Source organism: Panthera tigris, chromosome B3 (assembly GCF_018350195.1).
Source record: "Panthera tigris isolate Pti1 chromosome B3, P.tigris_Pti1_mat1.1, whole genome shotgun sequence".
In the NCBI taxonomy this organism is placed as follows: Eukaryota; Metazoa; Chordata; class Mammalia; order Carnivora; family Felidae; genus Panthera; species Panthera tigris.
In genome coordinates, this window is record NC_056665.1 from 3394087 (window position 1) to 3417958 (window position 23872).

Below are 23872 nucleotides of genomic sequence, written 5' to 3' on the forward strand. Positions count from 1 at the left end.
CAAGAATCAGATGCTTAATCAATTAAAGCCACCTAGGCACCCCAATATTTGGCATTTAAAAACTTATAAAGTTTTTCCCAATACGAAGAACATAAAATATCTCACTTTGTATTCTTTTGCATCTTTTTGGTAATGAGGTTAATTTTGTCATTTGTTTTTGACGATGCAGAATTTCCCATTCACACCCTTTCTTCATTTTTCTACAGCTTTGGTTTCGGTTTACTGTTAAGTAGAAGTTATTTAAATATTTCAGACACTAGTCCCTTATTGGCTATATTCACTGTCAAGAGCCTCGTACTCTAGGCTTTTCTTTTGGCTTATAGTACATTTTTATGATACAGAAGTGCTTGTGTGGTGTGCTTGAATTTATCAATATTTTCCTTTGTAACTTAAACTCTTTGTATCTTAATTAAGGAATCATTCACTACCCAGAGATCATAAAGACATTCTCTGGTATTTTCTTCTAAATGTTTTCAAGTTTTGCTTTTCATACGTAGACTCTAACAAACCTAGAATGTATTTTTTATGTGCATTGACATTTTCTAATATTTTCCCTTTGTATATCAATAATCATAGGTGATCCCCATATATTGAATATCCACCCTTTCTCCACAAATTTTTAATGCCACCTCTAATATATAGCAAACTTCCATATATGCGTGTTTTTGTTTCTTGCATCTCCATTTTGCTATATTTCATTACATTTTGCTATTACTTGTGCCTCGGCTACTACTGTAGTTAAATATTTTAAATTTTAGTATCGGGGCAAGTTGCTCATTCTGTTGTTTGAAAAACTGTTTTCACTACCTTCGCATTTCCATTTGATTCTTTTTTTTTTTTTTAATTTTTTAAACATTTATTCATTTTTGAGAAACAGAGCGCAAACAGAAGAGAGTCAGAGAGAGAGGTAGACACAGAATCCGAAGCAGGCTCCAGGCTCCGAGTTGTCAGCACAGAGCCCGATGCGGAGCTTGAACCCACGAACCACGAGACCATGACCTGGGCCGAAGTCAGACGCCCAACTGACTGAGCCACCCAGGCGCCCCTCTGTTTGAGTCTTAGAATTGGTATTACCCTTAATTTAAAGATTAATTTTAGGGGGAAAGTTGGCATTTTTATGATGTGACTTTCTATTTATGAACATATTACATCTCACCATTTATTTAGATGAGATTTTAACTTTTTCAAAAAGGTCTTGTACATCTACTGAATATTTTACAAGGTACCTTATATTTTGTTAGTAGTATAAATGGCATCTTTTTGAAATTTTGCTTTCTTGGTGTTTGCTAGTGTACAAGAATACAGTTGTTATGTGTACATTAATCTTGTTTCCAGTAATGGGACCCTTATTAGTCCTATTTTTTTAATGTGGAGATATTCTTAGATGTTCTCTTAGACAATCAGGTAGTCTCTGAATCATGAGAACTTTATTTCTTCCTTTCTAATTCTCATACTAATAAGTATTTCCAATACTTTGTATTTCTTTTTCTTGCCTTATTACACTGACTAGGACCCCAAATACAATAACAAATATAAACAATGACAGCCAAGCATCCTTATTTTATACCTAATATCAGAGAAAGTACAGTAACATTTTATTCGGAAGGAGTATATCTACCATAGACCAAAAGAGCACACCTCTATTTCTACTTGGCTAAATTTTTCTTCTCAGTTATTAAAAAAGTTGCATGGATTTAGATAACTGTAATTTTTCTCTTACATCATCAATGCTGTGCTTGATGGTGCTTACTCATGGCAAATATTTCCTTTTGTATTATGTATTTTAGGATTGCAAGCTAATCTTAAATAAGGGATCTACTGATAGGAATAGGAATCCCATATGGTCTGCCTCGGTGGTCTGTCCCTCCATATCTTTTACTACCGCTAGTAGCTTCATACTATCAAGGGTTACAAGACCACTTTTCACATTAATTTCTCACCTCAAAGCTTCCACAATAATATGGGATATATTCATTAATTCAATATACCCGATATATGTAAATCAATATACATGTACCTCAAACTCTTGGAAGAACAGGTCTACTGTTCCAAAGTGGAAACTTTTTTTAATTCAGTGTTGAAACCAAGAATCTAAAATTCTCTATGCTGGCATATGGCTCCCCCTTTTTTTTTCAGGGCTGGGGGGGTCCTAGTCCATCTTTTTAGGAAACATATGGACTTCAAAAGTCCTGCCTTTATATTATGGTTGGAGTTCCTACACTGTGCCTCATATACACTCAAGACCTGATCTCTTGTGAAAATGAAGGAATTAAAACTCAACAGCCTGAGTTCTGGAGACCAACAGACCCCCTCTCCATTTTCCACGTAGGCATAGAATCAGGTATGCACTGACTGGTCTGGCATTCAGTTACCTCTATGTTTTTTTTGGTTCTGTTGATTTCCTTTATTTCTTGTAGGTTCACCTTCACTTTTTCATTAAAACTTTTAATGTTATGTTTTTTTTTTAAATCCAAGTACGATTGACATACAACATTATATTCGTTTTGGGTATACAATAGAGCGATTCAACAATTCTATACATTACTCAATGCTTACCAGGAGGAGCACATTATCTATTTTACCCATCCCCCACTCTCCTCACTTCTGGCAACCACCAATTTGTTCTCTGTACTTAAGAGTCTGTTTTGTTTTGTTTTGTTTTGTTTTGTTTTGTCTTTTTCCTCTGTCTGTTATGTTTCCTAAATTCCACACATGAATGAAATATTATGCTATTTGTCTTTCTCTGATGGACATATTTCACTTAGCATTATACCCTCCTGCTCCATCCATGTTGTTGAAAATGGCAAGATTTCATTCTTTTTTATGGTTGAGTACTATTCAATTTTTATATGTACCGCATCTTTTTTAGCCATTCATCTATAGACGGACACTTGGGTGGTTTCCATATCTTAGCTATTATAAGTAATGCTGAAACAAACAGAGGAGTATTTTTAGTGTTTTCATTTTCTTTGGGTAAATCACCCAGTATGGAATTACTGGATCATATGGTAATTCTATTTTTAATTTTTTTGAGGAACATCCACACTGTTTTCTACAGTAACTGCACAGTTAGCATCCCACATCAGCCATAGAAATATTTTTCTAGGGGCGCCTGGGTGGCGCAGTCGGTTAAGCGTCCGACTTCAGCCAGGTCACGATCTCGCGGTCCGTGAGTTCGAGCCCCGCGTCAGGCTCTGGGCTGATGGCTCGGAGCCTGGAGCCTGTTTCCGATTCTGTGTCTCCCTCTCTCTCTGCCCCTCCCCCGTTCATGCTCTGTCTCTCTCTGTCCCAAAAATAAATAAAAAACATTGAAAAAAAATTAAAAAAAAAAAAGAAATATTTTTCTAGATATGTCTCCTCTGGAAAGAGAAACAAAAGCAAAACTAAACTACTGGGACCGCAAAAAAAAAAAAAAAAGCTTTTGCAAAGGAAACCATCAACAAAAAACAAAAAGCGTATCTATTTAATAAGAGAACATATTTGCAAATGATATACCCAAGAAGAGGCTTATTCCAAAAATATATAAAGAGCTTACACAACTCAACACCAAAAAAAGAAATAATCCAATTAAAAATTGGCAGAGGACCTGAATAGACATTTTTCCAGAGAAGACACACAGACGGCTGCCACATTGAATAGATGCTCAACACGACTAATCATGAGGGGAATGCAAATTAAAACCACAATGAGATATCACTCTACACCTGTCAGGATGGCTGAAATCAAAATACAAGTAGCAACAAGTGTTGACGAGGATGTGGAGAAAAAGGAAACTTCAAGTGCTGTTGGTGAGAAGGCTTTATTTTTTAAAGCAGTTTTAGGTTCACAGCAAATTGAGGGGAAGGTTCAGAGAGCTCCCATACTCATCTCTCTGCCCCTACATAAGCATAGCTTCCCGATTATCAACATCCCCAACCAGAGTGGTAGCTTCTTTACAACTGATGAATCTACATTGACACATTATAATCACCCGAAGTCCATAGGTTATGTTATGGTTAATTCTTGAGGTTTATCCAGTAGGTTTAGGTTTGAACGTAAGCATATCAATATGTATCCATCATTATGGCATCACAGAGAACATTTTCACTGCCATAAAAATCCTCTGTGCCTTGCCAATCCATCCCTTCCCCACCCCCGACACCTGACAACCACAGTCTCCATAGTTTTGCCTTTTCCACAATGTCATACAGTTAGAACCACAGTATGAAGCCTTCCAGATTGGCTGCTTGCACTTAGGAGTATGCATTTAAGGTTCCTACGTGTCTTTCCATGGCTTAATAGCCCATTCCTTTTTAGCAGTAAATAACATTCCATTGTCTGGATGGACCACAGCTTGTTTATCCATTCCTCTCCTGAAGAGCATTTTGGTTGCTTCCACGTTTTGGTAATTATGAATAAAGCCGCTACAGACATCCGTGTGCAGGTTTTTGAGTAGCTATCAGATTTCAACTCTTTCGGTAAATACCAAGGAGTGCAACTGCTGGCTAGGGTGGTAAAAGTACGTCTAGTTTTGCAAGAAACTGCTAAACCACCTTCAAAGGTGGCTGCACCATTTTGCATTCCCACCAGCCAGCGTGTTGTTCCTGTTGTCCCACATCCTCACCAGAGTGTGGTGTTGTCAGTGTTTCAGATTTTAGCCACCTAATAGATGTGTAGCGGTGATTCGCTGTTGTTTAATTTGCATTTCTCTGATGACATACGATGGGTGGTTATTTTTCCATATGTTTATTTGCCATCTGTATATCTTCTTTGGTGCAGTGCCTGTTAAGGAATTTGGCCCATTTTTCAATTAGGTTGTCCATTTTCTTATCGTTGAAGAAAATCTTTTTACAGATCTTTGTATATTTCTTTATCAGGTGTGTCTTTTGCAAATATTTTCTCCCAGTCTGAGGTTTCCCTTCTCATTCTCTTGGCATTGTCTTTTGCAGAGCAGAATGTTTTAATTTCAATGAAGTGCCTATGGTAGCGTATCTAAAAAGTCATTGTCATTGCCATACTGACGGTCATCCTTATATTCTCCTATGCTATCTTCTAGAATATAGTTCTGTGTTATGTATATGATGATCCATTTTGAGTTAACTTTTTTTATTTATTTTTTTTTCAACGTTTTTTAATTTATTTTTGGGACAGAGAGAGACAGAGCATGAACGGGGGAGGGGCAGAGAGAGAGGGAGACACAGAATCGGAAACAGGCTCCAGGCTCCGAGCCATCAGCCCAGAGCCTGACGCGGGGCTCGAACTCACTGACCGCGAGATCGTGACCTGGCTGAAGTCGGACGCTTAACCGACTGCGCCACCCAGGCGCCCCTTGAGTTAACTTTTATGAATGATGCAAATATGTATCTAAATTCTGGTTTTTTTGTATGAAAATGTCCAGTCGTTTCACACCATATTTTGAAGAGACTATCTTTGCTCCATCGTACTGCCTTTGCTCCTTTGTCAAAGATCACTTAACTACATTTATGTGGATCTATTTCTGGGCTCTCTATCCTGTTCCACTGATCTATTTAATATTCTTTCACCAATACCATATTGTCTTGATTATGGCAGCTTTATAGTAAATCTAGACATCAGATAGTGTCAATCCTCCAACACTGTCCTTCTCCTTCAACATTTTGTTGGCTATTCTGGGTCTGCCTCTCCACATACATTTTAAAATCAGTTTGTCAATATCTTACAAAATAACTTGCTAGGATTCTGATTGGGATTGCACTGAATCTATAGACCAGGTTGGGAGGAACTGACGTCTTCACATTATTAAGTCTTTCTATCCATGAACATGGAATAACTCTTCATTCAGTTTTGTTATTTGGCCTTTTAAAAAAAGATTTATATTCTATTTTACCTGGCATTTCTAGGAGTTTGTTTCTAACTAAATTAAATCTTTTATTTAAAAATAAGTGTAAATCACATGCATTTGTAAGAAATAATGAAAAGAGATCCCACGTACAGTTGACCTTATTTCCCTCGATGTTAACATCTTGCAAAAGTATAGAACAATAACATAATCAGGATACCGACATTTATACAGTCAAAATATAGAACATTTGTATCACCACAAGGATCCTTCAAGTTGTCTTTTATAACTGTAGTACTTTCTTTCTTCTCATGTTTACCTCCTCCTTAATACCTGGCAACTACTAATCTGTTCTCCATTTCTATTTGTCGTTGTTATTGTTGTTATTTTAAGAATACTACATAGTTTGCAACATTTGGAGAATGGCTTTTTTACCTCGGCAATTTCTGTGTTAATTCATTCTGGTTGTCGCATGTATCACTGGCTCATTTGTTTTCATTGCTGCATAGTATTCCATGGTAGGAAAGCACCCCGCTCTAACTATTCACTCACTGAAGGGCATCTGAGTTATTTCCTCTTTTTGGATGAGTAAAGCTGCTATAAATATTCATGTACAAGTTTTTGTGTGAACACAGTATTCACTTCTCTGCTAAAAATGCCCAGGAGTACTCCTAATGGGTTGTATGTTTACTTTTTAAAGAAACTGTTTTTCACAGTGACTATACCATTTTACTTTCCCATCACCAATGTATCAGTGATATGGTTTCCCTGTATCCTTGCCAGCATCTAAAGATGTCACTATTTTTTTTAGCCAAGCTACGTATGTAATGATATCTCATTGTGGTTTTAATTTGCATTTCCCTAATAGACAGTGATGGTAAGCATCTTTTCATGTCCTTATTTGCTATACATGCATCCTCTTTGGTGAAACATCTGTTTATGTCTTTGTTCATTTTCTAATTGGATTGTGTGGTTTTTTAATCATTGATTTTTAAGATTTCTTAAGTTAGATTACTAGTCCTTTGTCAGATAGGTGGTTTGCAAATATTTTCTCTCACTGATCTATATGTTTATCCCTCTGACAATATCACAGCTTTAATTAGTAGCTATATAAGAAGACTTTACATCAGGTGGACTGAATCCTCCTACTCTGTTTTTTTTTTTCCCTCCAAAATTGTTTTAGCTATTCCAGGGCCTATGCTTTCCCATATAAATTTTAGAATAATGTTGTTTTGGAATAATTATTTTAGAATAATCTACAAAAAATGCTCCTAGAATTTTGAGAGAAATTAGGTTAAACCTGTAAATCAATCTGGGGAGAACTGACATCTTTCCTATGTTGAATCTTCCAACCCATGAACATAACCTCTCCATTAGTTTAGATCTTTGATTTCTTTCCCCAGAACTCTGCAGTGCTCAGCATACAAGTCCTGTACATATTCCGTTAGATTTACAACTAAGCATTTAACTTTTTTTTGAGTGATTGTAAATAGTATTATATTTTTAATTTCACTTTTTATGTACTCATCACTAACAAGAAAAATAAAATAGATTTTTGTATGTTTATTTGGCATCCTCTGACCTTGACAAACTCACTTTTTTAGTTCTAGGAATTATTTTCTAGATTCCTTGAGATTTTCTACATAGACAAATAAGAACAGTTTCATTTTCTTCTTTTGGACTGATACGTCTTTTATTTTCTTCCCTTATTGTACTGGGTTGAACCAGAGTGGTGAAAATAGACTCTCTTGCCTTATTCTTGATCTTAGAGAGTCTTTTACCATCAATCATAATATACAGTATTAAGTATAAATTTTTAGATACTTTTTTATCAAGATGAGGAAGCTCCCTCCATTCCTATTTTTCTGAGAGTTCCTTATCATGAACTGGTGTCGACTTTTATCAAATACTTTTTCTGCATCAACTGATACGATTCTATGAAGTTTTTCTTCTTTCTTAAAAAAAAATTTTAACCTTCATTTATTTTTGAGAGAGAGAGAAAGAGAGAGAGAGCAGGGGAGGGGTAGAGAGAGTGAGGGAAACAGAATCTGAAGCAGGCTCCAGACTCTGAGCTGTCAGCACAGAGCCTGACATGGGGCTCAAACCCACGAACCATGAGATCATGACCTGAGCCAAAGTCAGATGCTTAACCGACTGAACCACCTAGGCACCTTGAATGTTTCCTCATTAGCTTGATAACTAAGTTGGTTACAATGACTGACTTTCAAATACTGAACCAGCCATACATCCCTGAAATTAACCCCACTTGGTCATAGTGTATAATTCTTTTTATACATTTCTAAATATTATTTGATAGTATTTTGTTAATAATTTTTACACCTATATTTATGTGGAATATTGGTCTGTAGCTTTATTTTTTTGTATCGTCTTTACCTGGTTTTGATATCAGAGTGATACTATATTCATAAAATGAATTGGGAGGTATTCTCTCCTCTTCTGTTTTCTGGAAAAAAATGTGTGGAATTGGTGTAAATTCCTCTTAAGCATTTGGTAGAATTCATCAGTGAAACAATCTTGGCCTGGAGACTGTTTGGGGGTACACAGTTTTTACATTATGAATTCAATTTCCATAATAGCTACGGAGCTACATATTCCTTCATATTAAGGATATGTTTGGATTTCACAGACTGAAGAAAGAAAATCCAAAGACAGCAGTGGGGAATTTTTAAAAGCAATTCAATTTGCTCTGCAGAATTCACAAAAGGCTCCAGAAAAGGCACACCAGATATTTCTGGAAGTGGGATAAAGTTGGGGCCAAAAACAGTAAAACTCGTTGAAAGTCTGCCCAAGGAACAGTTAGACTCCCAGCTCTCCTTCCTTACTTTGGCAAAATGCTGCATGTTATTATCTAAAGGCAGTAAAACAAAAAGTTTTCCAGACTGAGAGATAACTGGGTTCAATTAAGGGCAAAGGTAACCATACTGAAAACAAGGATTAAATTTAAAAATTCATCTATTTAGTGCTAAGACCATAGTTTTCAGCTCCACTGGCTTCCAGACTATTGGAATCAAGAGATCCCTGTCTGGGGGCATCTGGGTGGCTCAGTCAGTTAAGGGTCCAACTCTTGGTTTTGGCTCAGGTCATGATCTCATTATTCATGAGATCAAGCCCCATATCAGGCTCTGTGCTAACAGCTTGGGATTCATTGTCTCTCTCTCTCTCTCAAAATAATAAACATTTAAAAAAAAATATCCTTATCTGACAAGACAGACCAGCCCAAAATAAAACACCTAGAGCATCGTTAGGTAATAAGATAGATTAGCCACACCCCCTACAATCAAGCTCACAATTATTTTTCTTAAATATGACAAATAAGGATCACCGGAAATCTTACAAAAGTCTCTAACATGAACCACAATGACATACATGAAATAGAAAACCGTGATTTGGAAGGAACTAAGGCTATGTGAGAAGAAAACTTTGTCCTCAAAAAGCCTATTTATATACTCAGAAATAAAAGAAAATATATTGCATCTGGAAATCAGGGACAGAATGCTATATTCTTTTTAACTCGAGGAACAAAAAATATCTCAGAAAAAGAGAACAGAGAGAGAATATGTGTGTGTGTATACATATATATATATATATATATATATATATATAAAATATAGAATATATATTCTATATATAATATATAGAATATTCTAGAATATATATATACATATGTATGTGTGTGTATGTGTGTGTGTGTAGATATCTATCTATATATCTATATATATCTATATAAATCTATATATATATAGATATATAGATAGATATCTACACACACACACACATATACATTTAGAATGCTTGTCAAGCTGGAAAATAAGTTTAGGTAAATTTCCCAGAAAATAGGGCAAATGAACAAAGAGAAGAAAATAAAAAATCTAATATCTGAATAATAGGAGTTTCAACAAAAGAGAACAGAAAAAAATGAAGAGGAGAAATCATCAAAGAAATAATTCAAGACTGAAAGGAATAAATTTTCATAGTGAAAGAATCCATGGTGAGTACATACAACGGACCAAAACAGACCCACATCAAGATACAGCATGATAACATTTCAGAGAACTAGGAGACAAATGCTTCTCTACACATCCAGAGAGGAGGAAAAAAGAATAGGAAATCAGAATGCCTTCGGATGTCACAATATCACCACTGTGTATTGGGAGACGGTGAAGCAATGCCTTTGAGTTTCTAAGGGAAAATAATTTTTATATAATCCTATTTCTGGAAAATCATCCTTCAACTTTGAGAGTAAAATAAAGACATTTTCAAATATCCAGGGAGCTCCTGAAAAATGTACTAATTAAAAAGAAGGAGAAAGTTAAGGGGGAAAAAAGAGAGAGAAAAAGAGAGAGAAGTGACTGGGGAACAGGAGATCTAACCCAGGAGAGAGGTAGATGGCGTTCCCGGGATGACAGTACGATGAAACGCAGGACACCCTGAGCTCCTAGCTATAGAGCAACTAGCTCAGCTTAAAAAGCTGTTAGGAACTCTCCAGGAGGGAAATCCATGAGAAAGAAGATGAAGGAGAATGAAAATTAGAAAAATGAGTGAAAATCCGAATAACTATTTTTTTTAATTAGTGATAAAAATGTACAAAACTAAGAAAACAAATGAGCCAATTTTGGATTCTAGAGAAAAGAAAAATACACTCTGGAAAGGAAAAATAGTCATACTATTTTACATCACTCAGCTGTGAGTAGTAGAAAGATCATAGTTGTAATAATTTATTTTATTTAGCATTATTTTGGTTTTTTTTTTTCTTTGAGAGACAGAGAGAGTGTGAGCAGGGGAGGGGCAGAGACACACACACACACACACACACACAGAATCCGAAGCAGGCTCCAGGCTCTGAGCTGTCAGTTCTGAGCCTGTTGCAGAGCTTGAACCCATGAACTGTGAGATCATGACCTGAGCCGAAGTCAGACGCTCAACCGACTGAGCCACCCAGGTGCCCCCATAAGTTGTAATAATTTAAACCCTGAACAGTGGTCTAGCCAAAGCTGCACACGACACTGAGACAAGGAACTAAAAGAGAGTATTTGCACGTGTGTGTGTGCATGCGAACGTACGTACATGCACAGTCCGGGAACAAGAAATGTGAAAGATTGCTAAATTCCGCATCTTCTGAAATAAGAATCTAAGAGATAATGCCCACAACTGAACAATCAAGAAGTTGCAAAAGAAGCGTTAGGAATTGAGAATAAATATAAAAACAATCAGTCGCCCCTGGGGAATCAAACAACGGCAGGAAGGGGATCAGGAGATTGTTGCTTTTCACCTCAAGCCTAGATGAGCTATTTGGCTGTTTAAACTATATTCCTGTACATCTCTGAAAAAATAAATAAACATGTAAAAGCTTTTTTACAAATCTCACCGTAAAAAGTCCATATTCCCCAACACAGCTGTCAATATTCTTCACCAAATGAACCACGCTTCCCCATCCCACAGACCTGCGCTATAGTCAAACAGGCTTTTTTTCTAAATCAGCCCTGGGATTTATTAATTCAGTTATTTATTTGTAAAATAAAGTTTACTAAATTTCCAATATATGTCAGCAGTAACACGAAACGTAAAGTAAAGGGCTGAAAGAAACAATCCACACCACTTCAGTTTAGTCTCGACTGTGGAGAACAGAAAAATAAAACAACACGGTGGAAGAAACACTCTCATAAAAACACTCACAAGATCCCAAGGAAGCACAGAAGAGGTGCACATAACCCAGGAAAGGGGAGGGATTGCCAACGAATGCTTAACGGGAGAAACGAGGATGCAAAGGCGTTTTCAAGGTCGGCTATGTGTCAACCAGGAAAAGGAGAAAAAGATGCTTTAGTCAGAAAGAAGGAGCATTGACCAAAAAAAAAAAAAAAGTTGATAGTGAGCTCACGTTCACCCACCCATTCAGTTAACACTGTTTGGGTCCCAATATTACGTCAGATACTACGTTAGGCATTGGAGTGGGGAAGTGTTTGACCCTTCCCTAAAAGGAATCCTTTTTGCCAACAATTTAAAAGGCACGAAAGACAAACATCAAAGCTACAGCAAGGCATCAAGATAGACTTCCTAAATGAGGATGACCCTGAACACTAAGTATGAACTAGCCAGATATCATACTTAAAAAAAAGACAAAAGTCTGCCTGATGTGACGCAAGTGATTAAGGCAATTGATACACAAAAGGACCAGGTTTAATGTGAAGGAAAGAATGTAAGGTAAGAAATATGCCACAGGAGCATTTTAAAACTTCATTAGAAGTCAACAGATCTCTGTCTCTCTCTCTCTCTCTCTCTCTCTCTCTGTGTCTCTCTCTCTCTCTCTGTCTCTGTCTCTGTCTCTCTCTCTCTCTCTCTCACACACACACACACACACACACACACACACACACACAAATTCAAGTGGCAAGGATCTTGAAAAATCGCTCTCAAATATACAGAAAAAGAAAAAAGTGGGGCACCTGCGTGGCTTAGTTAAGCGACCAACTTTGGCTCAGGTCACGGTCTCATGGTTCATGAGTTTGAGCCCCACGTCGGGCTCTGTGCTGACAGCTCAGAGCCTGGAGCCTGCTTCAGATTCTGTGTCTCCCCCTCTCTCTGCCCTTCCCCTGCTCATGCTCTGTCTCTCTGTCTCTGTCTCTGTCTTCTTCTCTCTCTCTCTCAAAAATAAACATTAAAAAAATTTTTTAAAGAAAAAAGCAATGAAAGTGATTGGTGAGAACGCAATAAAAGTGGAACACAGACAGAAACAACTGATGGTCATGAAGGCCAGGACAAAGGGGCAAGAACCAACAGTGAATGATATAATAGAAGAAAAATTTTCCTCCAATAAATAAGGATGAAAATCTGCACAAGTAGCTATTATGTGCCAAGGAGAAATGAATTTCAAAAGAGTGAGAGCTAGACACAATCTTATAAAATTCTTGACTTTATGAAGGAAAAAAAAAAAAAACCCTAAGTCTTTTCTAGGCTGCCAAACAGAACAAATAGGTTATCTACAAAGACCAACAACAACAAAAACAACCAAGCTGGCCTGAGGGGTCTATGAGCAGCAACACGGACACCAAACATTATGGAAAAAGAACTCTGGGCCTTGAGAAGGGAAATTTGTGTCTTGGGTATTTTATACCCAAATAAGCCATTCACTGGTTATGTGTGAAAGCAGGAAAAAGACATTTTCAGATACATAAGGACTCATAAAGTATAAGACCCACAGCTTTGTCCCGAAATTAAAAAGGCTATAAAGCCCTGTTGCTTGAAGTGTGGTCTATGGACAAGCAGCATTGACATCGCCTGGGAATTTGTTAGAAATGAAAGCTCTTGGGCCCCACTCCAGACCTACTGAATCAAAGTTTATATTTTAACAAGATCCCTAGGTGATTCATATGCACATTAAAATTCCAGAAGCACTGCTCAAAACACATCCCTGCCAACAAAGTGATGATTCAAAATGAAGAAACTACAAAGACGGATAATTAGCACTGAAATAATGTACGCACGCACACACAATTAAGTTTCAACAAAGGTCTGAAATATGATTATAAAAGAAAAGATATAAAGCAAAATACTGGTGCCAATACACTGAAATGTAAAATCTCAAATAATAACAACAAAACCCAAGAGGTGGAAGTGAAGAGGAAAAGCATAAAATATTCATCGTCTGTACAGGGAGAAATCAGAAAAAAAACTATTTTATTGTTGGCATTGGCACTGGTAGCTATAAAGTAATTATTAAAATATGGCTTTCAAACATCTTCAATTTCATCGGCAGCAAAATATATATATATTTATTATATATATATTATATATATATATAATATACATATATATGTATATAATTTCCAAATTACCAGAGGTTAAATTTCAGGCAAAAACATAAGAAAAAAAGAGAAAGATTTTAAATAGAAATAGTAATCTGAGCACATATATTGAATTCCTTTCCTTACAAATGCCTAGTGAAATGACCGCCTTAGTACATTCATAAGTGGACATCTCTATATTATACGTGGAAATTCACAGAGGCTATACACAAACCAGGAACTTCAAGATATAATGTAAGCAAGTCTGAATTAAAGGGGGTGGGGGTGCCTGGGTGGCTCAGTCGGTTAAGCATCCGACTTCAACTCAGATGATGGTCTCATGGTTCATGAGTTCGAGCCCCACGTTGGACTCTGTGCTGACAGCTCAGAGCCTAGAGCCTGCTTTAGCTTCTGTGTCTCCCTCTCTCTCTGGTCCCTCCACCACTCATGCTCTATCTCTCTCTCTCTCTCTCAAAAATAAACATTAAAAAAATTAACAATTTAAAGGGGGTGCACAAATATACCATTCACTGTACATAAAAGTGAGGCTAAGTGAGAACCTACCTTTACCCACTAAATTAAAGTGGACGATGTAGCCAGAATTCCTTGCAAATAACAGGATGGGGGTAACTAGCAAAAGACACCTAAGATCCCACTAGATGGAGGTCCCTGTGATATCTCAGTGCCTACATGGGCTAGGGTACTCTGGAAAGGTTACATAAAGTATAGGTACCACGAATACTATCTCCAAATAAAAGCAAGCCACAAAAATCATAGAAAAGAAATTCATTTAGCAGAAAGGCAGTATTCCTTCCCATGAATGCCGTCCAACCACACTTCCTGTTGATCTTTCAGTATGGAGATACTGACCCAAAGATGCAGTACATCTAGAACAGTGATTCTTACCCAGACAGAAGGGCATTTTTCCATGGAGATCCAGAACTGAATTAACTAGGGACTTGATCACATTCTGACCAAAAATCCAGATCCCTGTTATTTGGAGTAGAGGGACTCAGAAATAAAACACACGCGCGCGCATATATATCCTTATTTTTTTTAATTTGCTTGTTTAAATTTTTTTAATGTTTGTTTTTGAGAGAGAGAGAGCGAGCAGGGGAAGGGCAGAGAGAGAGGGAGACACAGAATCCGAAGCAGGCTCCAGGCTCCGTCAGCCTGGACGTCCAGGAGCCGTCAGCACAGAGCCCGACGCGGGGCTCGAACTCACGAACCGCGAGATCATGACCTGAGCCGAAGTCAGACGCTTAACCGACTGAGCCACCCAGGCGCCCCAGATTTGTTCTTATTGTTTAAATGGAAGCTTAGACCATTGATTGTTTTCAGCCAACCCTGATATGTATATTGTGATATGTATATTCTGGGCTATACACTTCCCTACAAAGATGGCTTGAGCTAACTATTCCAAAAGATTTATTTCTGATAATGCTTCTTCTCCTTAGTTTCTACTTTGTATGATACCCGTACAGCTTTACCAATTTTCTTTTAATTAGTGTCATGTTATGGCTTCTTCCTGTGCTTTTATTTACAGTCGTTGGGTGTCCTTACACTTCATGTTTGTCTCTAGTAAACAGCATATGATATTGGTGTTTTACCTCTAACAGCCTTTATCTTTTAACTGGACTTAGTCCTTTTACATTTAATATAAACCCTGATATATTCAAGGGTTCACATCTACCACCTTGCTGTTTGTTTTCTATTTGTAACACTTGCTCTGTATTCCATCTTCTCTCCCTGAGTTTTCTTTCTTGAGTTATTTGGAATCAACCAAACATTTTACCATTATTCTATTTCTATGACAGCTGGTTGGTAGTTATAGAATTTTTTATTAGGCTTTTAATGGTAACCCTAGAAATTACAAGATGCACCCGTGACTTTGAAATGTCAAATGTTAGTCACTTTTATGACTTCCTAGGCAATTCAAAAACATTAGAATACTTTAACTCCATTTACCCCCTTCCCAAATTTCATGTTATGGTTTCCCTGGGTTTTTTTTTATTCTACATATACTTAAACCCCCACAAAACATACTATTATTACTTTAAATGGTTTGTATTCATTTATATTTCTGTTCTCAATTGTCCATTTCCTCCTGAGTTTCCACTCTCCAGACGGGGTCACCTTCCTTCTACCTGAAGAACTCCCTTTAGCACAGTTCAAGTAGCGAAGAATTCTAAAGTTTTTGTTTGCCTGAAAATACCTTATTTCACCTTCACACTTGAAGGCTCTTTTCCTTCATGGGGAATTCTACTCTAATAGTTATTTTCTTTCAAGACGTTAAGCAGGTCATTTCATTATCTTCTGATGACAATTTACAGTCACCTGATTTTTGCTCCTTTGAAGATAATGCATGTTTTCTCTCTGACTTATTTTAAGACTTTCTTCTACTATAATGGATTTATGTGTATTTATTCTATTTGGGGTTTTCAGGGCTGCATCAATTTGTGGCTTGATCCCTACAGAGCAGTAACTTTTTTCAGTAGTTCTGGGAAATTCTCGGCTACTAACTCTTCAAGTCGTATTTGTACTCTACGCCCATTTCTTTTCCTTTAGGACTCCAATTACACATACTTTGGACTTTTTTACCTTATACCATATATCCTTTATTCTATTTTCTGTGTTTTCCCCCCTCTATAATTTAGCCAGCATAGTTTTATACTCTTTTCTGTTATTTCTTTTTTTTTATTTTTATTTTTTTAATGTTTATTTATTTTTGGGACAGAGAGAGACAGAGCATGAACGGGGGAGGGGCAGAGAGAGAGGGAGACACAGAATCGGAAGCAGGCTCCAGGCTCCGAGCCGTCAGCCCAGAGCCCGACGCGGGGCTCGAACTCCCGGACCGCGAGATCGTGACCTGAGCCGAAGTCGGACGCTCAACCAACTGAGCCACCCGGGCGCCCCTCTTTTCTGTTATTTCTAATCTGCGGTTAAGTTCACAATTTTAGTTGTCATATGCTTCTGTTCTCAAATTTCCATTTGATGCTACTTCATGGATCCCAGTTCTCTGGTAAGATCCTGTATTTTGTCATCTATTCGTACCAAACACATTTATTACAGGGTTTTTGTTTTGTCGTGTTTTTCAGCACATAGATCCAACAGCTCCGGTACCTGTTTCTATTCTGTTTTTCATCTTGATCCTGTCTCATGGTAAGACTGGTAATTTTATTACATTATGGGCATGATCTATGAAAATCCGTATAATCTCCAGGGTATTTTAGGGTCTTTTTTAAAGCTTCTTGGAGGCAGGTGGAATAGTGACAAATTTTATCACTCAAATTGGGGTTGGGCTCATTCAAGACGAAGTTTTAGTCTTAGCAACATCTAGTCTAATTAGAACTGGTTTCCCCCCTTACTTTTAGGGTACAGTTCTTCAGGGATACCAGCTTATCACTGAGGTGTCTACCAGGGCTTTGAACCCCAATTTTTATGTCCCAGGACCATGAGACTGTCAATAAATCTGCTTACCGTCTCAGCCTCTTTGTAACTGCCTTCTGCTTGGCTTTTCTACCTCTCATTGCTTAAGAATCAGTGAATGCCTGGATGAAAAATATGGCTCAGATAAAGTCACTTTTCTGCATATTGCTTCCTTTAGGGATCTTAGAATCTCAAGTTCTGAGTCCATGACTATGTTTACTTCTCAATTTCTGCTTCCCTATTGCCCATCGCTGAGCTGTTAATACCTGCGATAGTTTATATTAGTCCAAAGTGAAGTGAGACAAATAAGAGATAAACAGTAGATTTTCAGAAAGCTAGGTGAATTCAATTTAAAGGCAGGTTTTTTTTTAACGTTTTTTTATTTATTTTTGAGACAGGGAGAGACAGAGCATGAACAAGGGAGGGGCAGAGAGAGAGGGAGACACAGAATCTGAAACAGGCTCCAGGCTCTGAGCTGTCAGCACAGAGCCCGACATGGGGCTCGAACTCACGGACTGCAAGATCGTGACCTGAGCCGAAGTCGCCGCCTTAACCGACTGAGCCACCCAGGCACCCCAAAAGGCAGGTTTTTTAAATCTAAGAGTATGCCCTGCTTTTAGATGCTAAAATGAAAAGACCCTGATTGTAATTATTCTTTGAAAAGTCTGTGATGGTAGACCATAGCTGCGTTCTGTTTGCTCGTTGTTGTTTTTGTCCTTATTTAATGAAATGAAAAATTGACAACCTAGATCAATTCCAAATATGCTTCTTGTGAAATTTTACAAGTGTCTGAAATTCAAAAGTCTGAGAACCAGATTCTGAATCCTGGCCTACAGATCTACCTCCTTCTTCAATACTGGCCCGTTCTGTTTTCTCTTTTCTCTATTGTTCTCCAAGCATAAAAGCCTCTTTTCATTTCCTACTCCAGCATTTTTACACATGCTGCTCCCACCCTTTGAATATTTTGTTCCATATCCCTCCCCTATAAGAACCATGAGGGCAGACTTTGTGTTAGTGCCCTTCACAATTGTTAAACTCCTTGCATATGTCGAGATATAAAAAGGGTCTGGACAGAAGATATTTTCAAATGACACATCAATTAAAGGGTGAACATCCAAAACATATAAAAACTTACACAACACAACACCAATAAAACCCAAATAATCCAGTTAAAAATGGGCAGAAGACATGAACAGACATTTCTTCATAGAAGACATCCAGATGGCCAACGGACACGTGGAAAGACGTTCAACATCGCTCATCATCAGCGAAATGCAAATCAAAACCACAATAGATACCACCTCACACCTTTCAGAATGTCTAAAATCAACAACACAGGAAACAACAAGTGTTGGCAAGAATGTGGAGAAAAAGGAACACTTGTGCACTGTTGGTGGGAATGCAAACTGGTGCAGCCGCTGTGGAAAACAGTGTGGAGGCTCCTCAAAAAATTGTAAAAAATGTAAAATAGAACTACCATAGTATCTGGTAATTCCATGCTGGGTATTTACCGAAAGAAATGAAAATACTAATACTAATTTGAAAAGGTACATATGCACCCCTATGTTTACTGCAGTATTTACAAAAGCCAAATTATGGAAGCAGCCCAAGTGTCCATTGAGGGATGAACAGATAAAGAAGATTTGGTACACACACACACACACACACACACACACACACACTGGAATAGTACTCATCCATCGAAAAGAATGAGATTTTTCCCATTTGGAACAGCAGGGATGGATCTAGAGGGTATGATGTTAAGTGAAATAAGTCAGTCAGAGAAAGACAAATACCATTTAAGAAACAAACCCAAACCCAGACTCTTAACTATAGAGGTGACCACCAGAGGTGGATGGGGGTTGGGGGAAATAAGTCAAGGCGATTAAGAACACACTTACCATGATGAGCACTAAGTAATGTACAGAATTGCTGAGTCCCTATACTGTACCTCTAAACTAATACAACTATATGTTAGCTAACTGGAATTTAAATAGATACGCAGACAGATAAATTTTTAAAAGGGTCTGGTGCTTGGAGACAGAAAGATCAGTGGAGGATTATAGAGTGGAAAGATTTCTGAAGCGTTGAGAAATCTGTGTAACGATCCTACCTTTCACTCTGCCCCACCAAGAAAGAGAAGCGATGAGGCCTTCAATCTGCTAACCCCAAATCAAGGGGGAGAAATGTTAGGGACAGCACTTACAGAGTTCAATCTGTACCTCCGGCCGTTGGTTGGTGGCTGATCCGTACCTGAGAAATTGAAGGGCAGAGAGACTGGCCGCAGCACCTGTGTAGGGAGAGTAGCTGTTGCCGCACTGGCTCACTGAGCTTCGAGAGTTCATTTAGCGAAGTTGGCAAGACGGTTTCAGGTGAGCCAGACGCGGGCCGCGTGCGACACAGGCAGCATGGCGCTGTCTCAGGAACCTACCAAGATGGCCGCCAAGGGGGAAGGACAGACATCAACAGGAAGAAGCCTGGAGGGTGCCCAGCTGTCCAAGAGCCGAAGAAGGAGCAGTATTAGCAAGACGGGGTTGTGAACACACATCTGGAGGGAACTGCTGCCAAGACAGGCCAAGGGACCGGGGGCAAAGGGGACACGGCGCCTCAGAGAAATCCATCCAAGTGTCCACAACAGAAGCAGCCAGCTTCAAACACCTGCCGAAGCAGAGAGCACCGGGGCCCGCTCGCTACAGTCAAGGCAGACCTCTCCTCTCCTGTTGCTGTCCTCATCCCAAATTTCCCTTCCTGGAAGGTGCAGAAAAGACAGAAGAAACTCGGCCACCTCCCTTCCTTATCAGACACGTTCAATGATCAGCTGGCCCCCGTTAGGAGAGGGAAGATGCAAATCCACACACACGGAGATAGATCAATTACCAAAATTATATTCCCAAGTCAAGGTTATTTTTTAATTAATAAAATAATCAATGAATATGTGAGCATTTTGGTTGTATGACAATAGAATTAAAGTGGTCATTCATGGTCGTTAATATATTCCTCCAATTGTTTTTAACAAATAAAAGTACATACTTTAAAAAAAAAAAAGGACAGGGGCACCTGGGTGGCTCAGTCGGTTAAGTGTCTGACTTCGGCTCAGGTCATGATCTCATGGCTCATGAGTTCGAGCCCTGCGTCGGGCTCTGTGCTGACAGCTCGGAGCCTGGAACCTGCTTCGGATTCTGTGTCTCCCTCTCTCTCTCTGCCCTTCCCCTGCTCTCTCTCTCTCAAAAATAAACAAACATTAAAAAAATTTTTTTAAAAAAAGGACAAACACAAATAACCCCCACTCCTTTCCCATCCAAACTCCACCAGTGAATGCAAATTATTAAGACTCCCAGATTTGGAGGCCACAGAGTGGAGCCAAAGTCCTACCTTCCACACATCAGACTCTAGGCTGGAAACTTCTCCCCCAGGTGACTGAACGGCAGTGGGAAAAATCTTATCCCACACATGAGAGTCCCTCCCTGACCCCTGCCCACAGGCATACGGCCCTCCTACTGCAGACCTCACCAGGATGAACACACGCCAATACAGCACATACCCTACCATCCCTGCACAGTGCACGACGCACTCAGAATAACAGAGCCTTCGTTTCCTCCCCACGTCAACAGCACAGGGGGTGTAGGTACGCCAATCTGTCTGTGCAAGACTAATCCCTAGATTTCAGTTCTGCAACCACGCACTTAGGGTCAATGCGCTGAGCGGGAACTCAGCCTGGGGGCAGTGACACCGACAGTGCCTCCAATAGCCTTCCCCTGCTGTCCGACAGCGGACTAAGCATCCTCCTTCTCCAAGGCCACATCACAATCTCCCAGTTGCCCCGCTGTGCACTGTCTCAAGAAAACTGCAGGACGTATGTGGTCACTCTTTAATAACCCATAAAACAGCAACATCAACGAAACCCTGCTTGAGCCAGACACAGTATGCTCTCCCTGCATTTCTGATCTACACCTTGACACTATTCAGGGAACGTCAAGTTACCCTTCTGCCTGACGATATCCCAAATCTGACGATGGCTGCCATAATCCTGGAGCCTTCCTTTGGTCTAGGACCAGGACATCAGGTTCCATCAACCTGGGGCTCTGTCTTCTCTGAGAGCCGAGGTGAATTCTTGGCTGGCACTTAAACTGTCCTATGAAGGGTTACCTCAAATTGTCTCAGACGCAGTGATGACTATGGGCTTCTTACAAACTTAATGTGTTTTTTTTTAAGAAGCCAATCTTATATTTTAACACGTTATTTAATATAAGCATACCTACGGTGTGAAAACAGAACTCGCTTTACCTTTTTAATGGATGGGATGCTCAGAGAAAGTGAACAAGAAATGAATTAAAAGTGAAATAACTCAAGGGTGGCACCCAAAATACTCGAGCCATTATCCCTAATCTTGACAATGTGGGGCCAGTAACTTAACACGCCAGGCCTTCCCTCCTACAAAGCTTAAAGTGTTTAGTGTCCCAGGCTCCTTTGAGCTGGGGGGTCTCACGTGGATGGACTACAGCCACACTCGTGAAAATGGGACCGTTACTATTTAACTATGGTAACCTGAGGATAACTAATATTTACACACAGCAGATGTCACATCACCATCATAGTACCTTGCGAGGCCGGAAGCTGAGCTGTCTCGCCAGCCCCACCCTTCAAAGACCCTGACATCCCACAACCAGCCCCCACTTACCTCCCCGTCAGACACCTCCGCAGAGAGTATGATGCCCCTCCCCCACAAGTCCGGGAGCAGTCACTCCAGCTGCCCCAAGCATCCCAGTTGGTGTCTTTGTCTTCCTCGGCCCGAGCATTTCTTGAGGTCTAGAACGTGAAAAAGAAAACACGATACACTGTAGACAAATATGCTAGAAATATTCCAAAGCTTCCCCAGTTTTCCCAGAGTCTTATTCTAAGCTGTTCACAGAGACCAAAGTTGCCTAAAGATGCTTTGCCTTGAAATGACTACATTAACACACACACACACACACACACACACACACACGATAGTTTTATGTGGAAACTAGTGGCATGTGAGTATTTTTCCACCTTATGACGGTTTTGTCCAGGCAGCTTCTAAGCTCAGTTTTATTTTTTTTAATGTTTGTTTATTTTTAGAGAGAGAGAGAAAGTATGCACGCACACGCACGCATGAGCAGGGCAGGGGCACAGAGAGGGAGAGAGAGAGAATCTCAAGCAGCCTCCACACTCAGTACAGAGCCTGATGCAGGGCTCAATCCCGTGACCGTGGGATCACGACCTGAGCTGTCATCAAGGGTTGGATGCTCCACCAACTGAGCTACCCAGGTGCCCCTCTAAGCTCAGTTTTAAGCCTGAAATTTTATCATTCCAAAATTTAAATAGATTAAATCATGTTTTATAACCTACATAGCAGGGTCACACCTTGCACCTAACGCTTTCTCACCACTGAAATTCTGACTTGCCTACCCATCAGACAGACGGGCACCAGCTCCAAGGAAATGATTCTGTACAAGGATTTGTGGACTCTCTCCTGAAAAGGGCTCCATCCCAAGAAAACAAAGTAAACAAAGCCTTGGGGATCCAAGAAAACAGAAGAGGGCCCGTTATGAATACATTTTGGTTTAATTAGTCTTCTGGAATTGCCATCATTGACTTATATTGGGATACTCTGGAGAAAAGAGGAGAGTTAGAAGTTAAAAATATATAGACATACGTAAATGTAGCTGTGAAAAGAAATGATGTGCAATGCTTACATAAAGTTACAAAACTTTACTAAAGGGCCTACGGTAGGCTCCACAGAATAAGCGGAGAAATGTATCATAGTCCTAAATGGATAAACTTGGTACTGTGAAATGTTAATTCTCTCCAAATTAATCTATAAATGTATAACAACTCCAATCAAAATCCCCAAGAGAACTTTCTTGGAACCCACCAAAATGATTCCAAAGTTCATCTAGTGGAATAAATGTCTATACGAGCCAAGACAAAAACTGTAAAAGAAGGGAAATTGGAGGGAAATTGCCTCAATTAAGAGTAGAGAACTGGCATAGTAATAAGCATTTGAAATCTATTAAATTAAAAAAAGGGTTGGGGGGGGGTGAGGGAGTCCAGAAGCAGACTCAAGTATAAGGACATAGGATGGGACCACACGTCAATGTGAAGGTATTTAAAAACAAAACAAAAACCATAGATGACTCATTCACAAAATACCCAAAAATGACTTCCAGATATATGAGAAATTTTTATTAAAAACACTCAGGCTATAAAATACTAGAAATATTATAGATTAACAGTCGTATAGACTTGACGTAGGCAAGACCATCCCAGATAGGTCAACAAAAGTAGAAACCACATAGGAAAAGGCAGGAAGATTTAATCACACTAAAATGCGAACACACAAGGCCTTTCCTATCTCTTCACCTTCAGATAAAGGTGCATGTATGTGAGCACGCCCACAAAATGCATAAAGTACAAGCATACGGGCTGCAAGAAAGACAGTCACCTGCCTCTGAGAATGGAGAATGTGGGGCTAGGAGCCAATGCTGTTCACGGAAGACACAGAAGGGATGCCGACTGAATGTCTCCTATCCCCTACACCCTCATAAAAGATCTGAAGCCAATATGACGAAACCTTACATCTGATGAAGCCACGTAGTGTTATAACGGATACTAGCTGTATCTGAACTTGCCATTTTTTTTTTTGAAATACCTTTTTAAAAAAATTTTTTTTTTAATGGAGGGGGTAAAAGATAATCCTCAGAGCACAGCATAAGTCTCTGTCACTCTTCATACAGGTAACCAGGTACCTGCATTGAGAAAGAAGTGAGTTAATTAAAATGTTCGCCATGGCTACTTTCGAGATCAAGGACTCTGGAGGATTTTA

The 23872-nt window shown here is 39.1% G+C and overlaps 1 protein-coding gene across 10 annotated transcripts in view; it reads right to left on the reverse strand.

The window, feature by feature from the left end:
- Positions 1-23872, reverse strand: part of ADAMTSL3 (ADAMTS like 3) — a 353112-nt gene that overhangs the window by 226552 nt on the left and 102688 nt on the right. For all 10 annotated transcript variants that reach the window (XR_006218331.1, XR_006218332.1, XR_006218333.1 and 7 more), the window contains exon 4: positions 21704-21831. Coding sequence is in view for 6 of the 10 variants with exons in the window: in XM_042987917.1 (XP_042843851.1) it covers positions 21704-21831 (128 nt within the window). In the remaining 4 variants the exon portion in view is untranslated. The remainder of the gene's footprint in view (positions 1-21703; positions 21832-23872) is intronic.